This window comes from Talpa occidentalis, unplaced genomic scaffold (genome assembly GCF_014898055.3).
Source record: "Talpa occidentalis isolate TD23 unplaced genomic scaffold, MPIMG_talOcc4v2.1 talOcc4.8, whole genome shotgun sequence".
NCBI lineage: Eukaryota > Metazoa > Chordata > Mammalia > Eulipotyphla > Talpidae > Talpa > Talpa occidentalis.
Genome location: NW_023605194.1, coordinates 18,157,677 through 18,163,676, shown reverse-complemented (window position 1 = coordinate 18,163,676; position 6,000 = coordinate 18,157,677). Strand labels below are relative to the sequence as shown.

The window sequence follows — 6,000 nt, the reverse complement described above, 5'->3', positions numbered from 1 at the left end:
GTTCCTATAACTTCATGAAGAAAAAATAAGCTATTATTAGTTCTATGATAATTTCATCAGAGTATGTTAGGTTCGATCATTTCATTTATACAATGTAACAACATCATTTGATATCATTCACTGATATGACAAGACAATTCATAAAATAAGAAATAAAAGTGGCCAATATACCTATAAAAAGATCTTACATCACCAATAAACATAGACTTGTAAATGAGATGTTATTTTGGGCTATCATCTTGGCAAAGATAAACAAGATGGGATAATACCTAGGTGTTATTAAGGGTGTGGCAAAACAGGCACTCTCATAAATTGTTAGTAGTAGGAGTATAAATTAATACAACCTTTTCAGAGGCCAATTTGGTAATACAGGTAAAACAATTTTTAATATGGACTTTGACTCAGCAATTCCACTCTTGAATTTTATCTTAAGGAAAATAATCATACAAATACACAAAGTTGCTTGTATATGCATGCTCATGGCAGTGTTGTTTATGATGAGAAAACACTGGAAACCACCTAAATGCCTGCCAAAAAAAAAATGCTTAAATAAATTATGAAACAGCTATACACTGAGACTCGATGCACCTATTAAAAATTATTACATAGATCTATTAGTCCTGGCAAGTAAAGATGGCCATGATCCATATTGGATAACATTTTTATATTAAAAAATGCATGCATAGAAAAAAATAAAGTTACATATTTATATTTATAGACCTATATCTAGCCTTTTAAATACAGTTTACTGTGGTACAATTTATTATCATAAAATTCACCTGTTGTAAATGCATAATCCAATGATTTTTAGCAAATTTATACAGTTGTAAAATCATTACCACAAACCAGTTTTAGAACTTTTTTTTCCACCCACAAAATTTCCTTTATGTTCACAAGTTTAACTTCAGTTTATAGGAAATTGGGTAGAGGAAAGACAGGAGAGAATTACAGATAGCTTTCTAGTTTGTTTTATCTGTATATATGAATTAATTTACTGCAAAGATATATACTAGTTTTTAATTTGAGAAAATAGTAAAGGTTTTCCTATTTTGATAAGAACAAAAAAAATAATAAATAAAGGAAACTGGCTTATACCCTTTGACCTAAATCTACTTCTTGTGATTTGTCTTAAGGAAATCATCAACTGTGTTGAAAAGGCTTTGTGAACAAAGATATTTATCGATGTTTTAATCTAAAACTGAGAATAGTTGTAAATAAACTAAATATCTCCTGCTGGAAGAGAACAATTACTAATCCTATGGAATATGAAAAGTGGGGCATGCAAACTTTCACATGCAGTATAATTCCCTGTAAGTTAATGCATAGACAAAAAATCCTATCCAGAATTATAATAATATCCTGCCAATGGTTACCTCTGGACGGTGGAAACATGTAGTACTTTTATTTTTATTCTTTGTCTTTTTTTTCATATTCCACGATGAATTTGTATTAACTAGCATTACATCTAGCGCCATTTACATAATGATACTAATTAAGAACAGATAATTACGGTATTGTTTTCACAGGTGTATACATTTGTCAAAACAAAAGTGTGTATTTTAAATACGCACAGCTTACTTTACATCAATTATACCTCAATAAAAACAAAAAATAGGGGAATCCTGAGAAATACAATCATCATATCCCTCTTGCTGGAAGAGGGATTTTTAAATACCATTTTGGGACTGAAAGGCAAAAAGTTGGGGAGGAGTATGTGGACACTATATCGATAGCAACATGGCCTCTGCTCCAGATACCTCCATTCATCTGCCTTCCTATTATATGTCAGGAACGTTGCCAGGTACTAGGACTCCACGCTGAGCAACAAGCCAGGGTCCTAAAAGAGCTCCCTTCAGGTGGAGGAGGGGAAGGCAGGTCGCCATCTGACAGACGCCAGTCAACGCCCTCCTCACCCTGCCCACCCCACCCCACGCCCCGTCCCCCACCTTCCCCTAGTGATGTCCAGGGGGCTGAAGGCAGGTCGGGGAGTCGAGACCTTGGCCAGCAGTCCCGAGGCAGCCGGGAGAGGTGGCACCGGGGTTCTGCCTGTGGAAGTGGCTTTCTGGCACGTCTGGTGGCCGACCCTCCAGGGAGCGTCGCGGTCATCACTTGAGAAAGGGCTTCAGCAGTGTTCCCTTCTCTCCGGGGGGCTTCAAGCTCCAGCCTTAACCAAAACTGAGCGTTTGCGGGTTCAGGAACCAGCAAAATTCTCCCTCACACCCTTCGCTTCCTGCCGCCACAGCCCCTGGGGAGACCAGGATCTCCATTTCCCAGCGAAGAAACTGAGGCTCGGAGAAAGCCGAGCGGCCCGCCCCAGGTGGCCCCAAAGCTGCCGCCCCCACACACCGCCCGCCCTCGCGGCGCCCGGGACCCGCGTGGGCGCCCAAAAGTCCAGTTTTGGGCCCCGGACCCGCCAGCTCAGTTTTCATTCTTGACACATTTTTTCCAAATCCAGAATCGGGGCAACGTTCTCAGGCAAACCAACAGGATTTTTGTCACGGGGGCAATTCCACCAAGGCGGGGGACTAACTAAGATTTGGGGCTGGGGGGGACGTCTGGGAACAATCGTCGGGGGGAGACGCGCGCTGTCGCCTCAGGCTCCCGGAGCCCCTGAGGGCCGCCGCCGGGCGGGGCCCAGCGCGCGTGCGCGGGGCCGGAGCGGCGGGCTCGCGCGCGTGCACGGTGCGGGGCGCGTGGCCGGGCGGGCGCGCGCGGGCGCGCTGCGGCGTCGGCGTGGGCGCGCGCTCCAGGCCGAGGCGGTGCGGGCTGAGGGAGACCAGCGGCGGCGGCGCCCCGGAGCCGAGGGGACGCGCGGGCCTCGCGCCGCGGGAGCTGACGGCTGCGGAGGAGCCCCGGGGCTGGCCGCCCGCGGCGGGAGAGCTCGGCCGGCGCCCGTCCGCCCCAGAAGCCGCCGGCCGCGTCCCTCGCCCGGAGTGGCCGCCGCCCCTGGAGACTCGCCGTGACACGGGCCTAAGCCGCGGCGGCGGCGTCCGGACCGCTCGGACCCGTCGGGCCGGGCCGGGGCCGGCGCCCGGCTAGTGCCGCCCCCCGAGGGCCGGCCGCGGGCCGGGAGCCCCCGCGCCCCGCGCGCCCCGCGGGCCGGACTCGGCGGGAGGGGCCGCCCGCGCCGCCCCCCCACCCCGGGCGGGAGCTGGAGCCGCGCCCCGCCTTCCCGGGCCGCAGCGGCGGGAGCCGGCCGAGCCCGCGCCGCGGAGCAGGGCGGAGAAACTTTGCTTTTTATTGTTGCTTTTAGTCCTCAAGTCCGAGGAACTCCGTGAGGAGGAAACATGTCCTTCTTCAATTTCCGTAAGATCTTCAAGTTGGGGGGCGATAAGAAGAAGAAGCAGTATGAGCATGTGAAGAGGGACCTGAACCCCGAGGAGTTTTGGGAAATCATCGGGGAGCTGGGCGACGGCGCCTTCGGGAAAGTGTACAAGGTGAGAGGGAAAACGGGAAGTTGCGCCTGTGACCTGAAACGGCCGGGCCCCGGGGGCCCCAGGACGTCAGGCTCCCGGGGTGCCCGCCCGGCCCCGCGCCTCTCCCTGGCCCGCGCACCCCGGACCTCCCTGCAGCCGCTTGTCTTCCAGGGGGTGGCTCGGTGGGGTCTGAGGTGGGACACAATGGGGCCTGGATGTGGCTGGGAGAGTTGCTGCCGAAGGGAGGCGAGGTTTCTGCAGGACTCTGTCAAACTTGAGAGGAACGAGGGGGTCCTGCAATCTACAGGAGGGGTCTGTCTGCTTGTGGCCCTCAACTATTTTTAAAATCAGAAACTCACTTTTCACTGGGTGTGTATTTCTCTACTAGCTGTTTGCATGTGTACGTGTGTCTGGTAATAGTTCCCTTTTTAGGGTCCCTGGGCATGTATGTGTTCGGTTGGCTCTGAGCTAATATGTTGGGATGGGAGCAAAATGATTGCCACTTGCAGACTGTTCTTGAGTTGGTTGCTTGACAACATGCTTTAAAATGGAATGGATTTTCTGATAGAAAACTTTCCGAAGAAAACCTGCATCTGGTACTAGTTTCTAAATATGATTACAGTAAGCATGGACTCGAAGGCAGTACAGGCGCCCTGGAAATTAAAAATACATATATTGATACATTTTTATTTCAGTCGAAAGCGGTCTGATGTTTCAACTTGAAGGCATTAATGTTAACTGCTGGCTGTCTCAGGGAGTATAGGAATGATGTCATCGGAATATTTTCATCCTGAAGGGTGAGGTTTTTCGGAAACACAGTTTTGGGGGAAGAATCCACAGGGTTGCCTAGAAGTGAAACCATAAATAATGTAGGTTTATACAGGACTTTGTAGTTTTTAAAGCAGTTTCACATCATTTGGGCCTGGCAGAAGTCCTGCAAGGAAGGCAGGTCAGTAGTTTCAACATTTCACCTATGAGGAGGCTGAGACTCAGAAATTGTTCAAAGTCACCAGGTCACAACCTAGATTTGCATGCAGGTCTTCTGACTTCATATTTATTATTGTTGTTGCCTTGAACATCCTTCCGTAGAAGTGATGGCATTTTCCCTCCTGTCTGAGCACCATTACACTTCTGCCTTTGTCCCACCTCAAATGCATCACAGTCCCCTTGCTTTATCTTTACTCAGGCTGAAGGAATATGCAGTCTTAAGTATGCCTTCAAGACACAATGTCCACACCTCTACTGTAGCACTTACCACATACAGTAACTGAGCTTACATTGCTGTGTAAGACCGGGAGCCACAGTGTACCTGTTTAGGTTCATTGAATGCCCTAGCACACAGTGCATCTGTCTCTAGCTGTTGAAATGAAAGAATGTATGTTATTTACCTGTGGGTGCTGGTGAAGCTATTGTAGGGTGTGAAAGTTTGCAAAGTATACTTCAGGGTTTGTGTGCAGAGCGAGTATGGGTTTCAGCAAGACTTACAGTATAGACTTCTGGTAGAAGGGCTTTTAGTGCAGTGGGACGGTCATTCCTGGGAGTCAAGAACTGCGTTTAGTTGCTGGCTGTCATTAACCAGCTTGACGTCTTGGACCAAACAGCCAACGATTCTGGACCTCTGTACTCTTAGCTGGAAAATAATAGATTTCCCTAAATGTTTAATTCTTTAACCCTTTAATGTTCTGTGAAGATATAGGTGTCTAGGAAAGGCAAAAATAAATCCTTTGAGTATCTGGAATCCCTTAGTTATAAGGGAGTAGGTGACTCTGGGCTATTTCCATGGTGTAAATGTTTTATTGAATAAAAACAGGGTAGTCTTAGGACACTGGCTCTGGAATTGGGCTGTATCACAGCCCCCTCATTCACCAGCAGCATGTGACCTCGCACAGGTTACTTAAGTCACTCCATATCTCTTTCCTCATCTGTAAGACATGCTCCTCAGTGTGTGAGAGTTAAAGGAGATGATAAGTATAAGGCATATACTTAGGGCTCAGTAAATGGTCAAAATTACTGTTACCCCATTTTGAGCTTATAGATGCAAAATATTGGGTAAAGCAGGAAAAGGGATATGTGAATATAATACTGTAAACCATTTTCTTTGGTTTCCCATGGCACAGGCAATAGTGTGGACTAACTTTCTGACTTAATTCTTTAATGACTGCAAAGAGAAATGTTATCTTTCTATATAGTAAGACATAAATTGAAAATTTCCTGAAAAGAGACTCCATGTATTTTAACACTGTAAAATTGTGTCAAGGATAATTTTTGTGGTTTTGATGACTGACTGTGTTAGTGTGATAGATGAAAAGCATAAATTCTTTGTCATTTTCATTTCACTGTTCTGTGGTTCCAAGGAATAGGCTGAGTGTTTTTTGTTGATAAATACTATTTTTTTCAAATGAAGTAAGATTGGATTATAACACTAAATAAGATGAGGTTTTTTTGTTTTCTGAAAATCTCTAGTATGGAATTGTTTGCCTAAGAGGAATTTTTATATTTTCCCCTTAAGAATACTGATTTTAGAAAATGCCTATTTCCTGGTCATAAATGTTCCTGAGAGTAAAGCTTAAATTTCGTATTTTAA

General features: G+C 46.5%; 1 protein-coding gene across 2 annotated transcripts in view; it reads left to right on the top strand.

The window, feature by feature from the left end:
• The first annotated feature begins 2,768 nt into the window (after nucleotides 1-2,768).
• SLK (STE20 like kinase) overlaps nucleotides 2,769-6,000 on the top strand; it is a 49,272-nt gene continuing 46,040 nt past the window's right edge. The window contains exon 1 of one of the 2 annotated variants that reach the window (XM_037497972.2): nucleotides 2,769-3,437. In XM_037497972.2, coding sequence (XP_037353869.1) covers nucleotides 3,288-3,437 — 150 coding nt within the window. In that variant the 5' untranslated portion in view covers nucleotides 2,769-3,287. The remainder of the gene's footprint in view (nucleotides 3,438-6,000) is intronic. The other variant, XM_037497973.2, reaches the window with a different exon arrangement.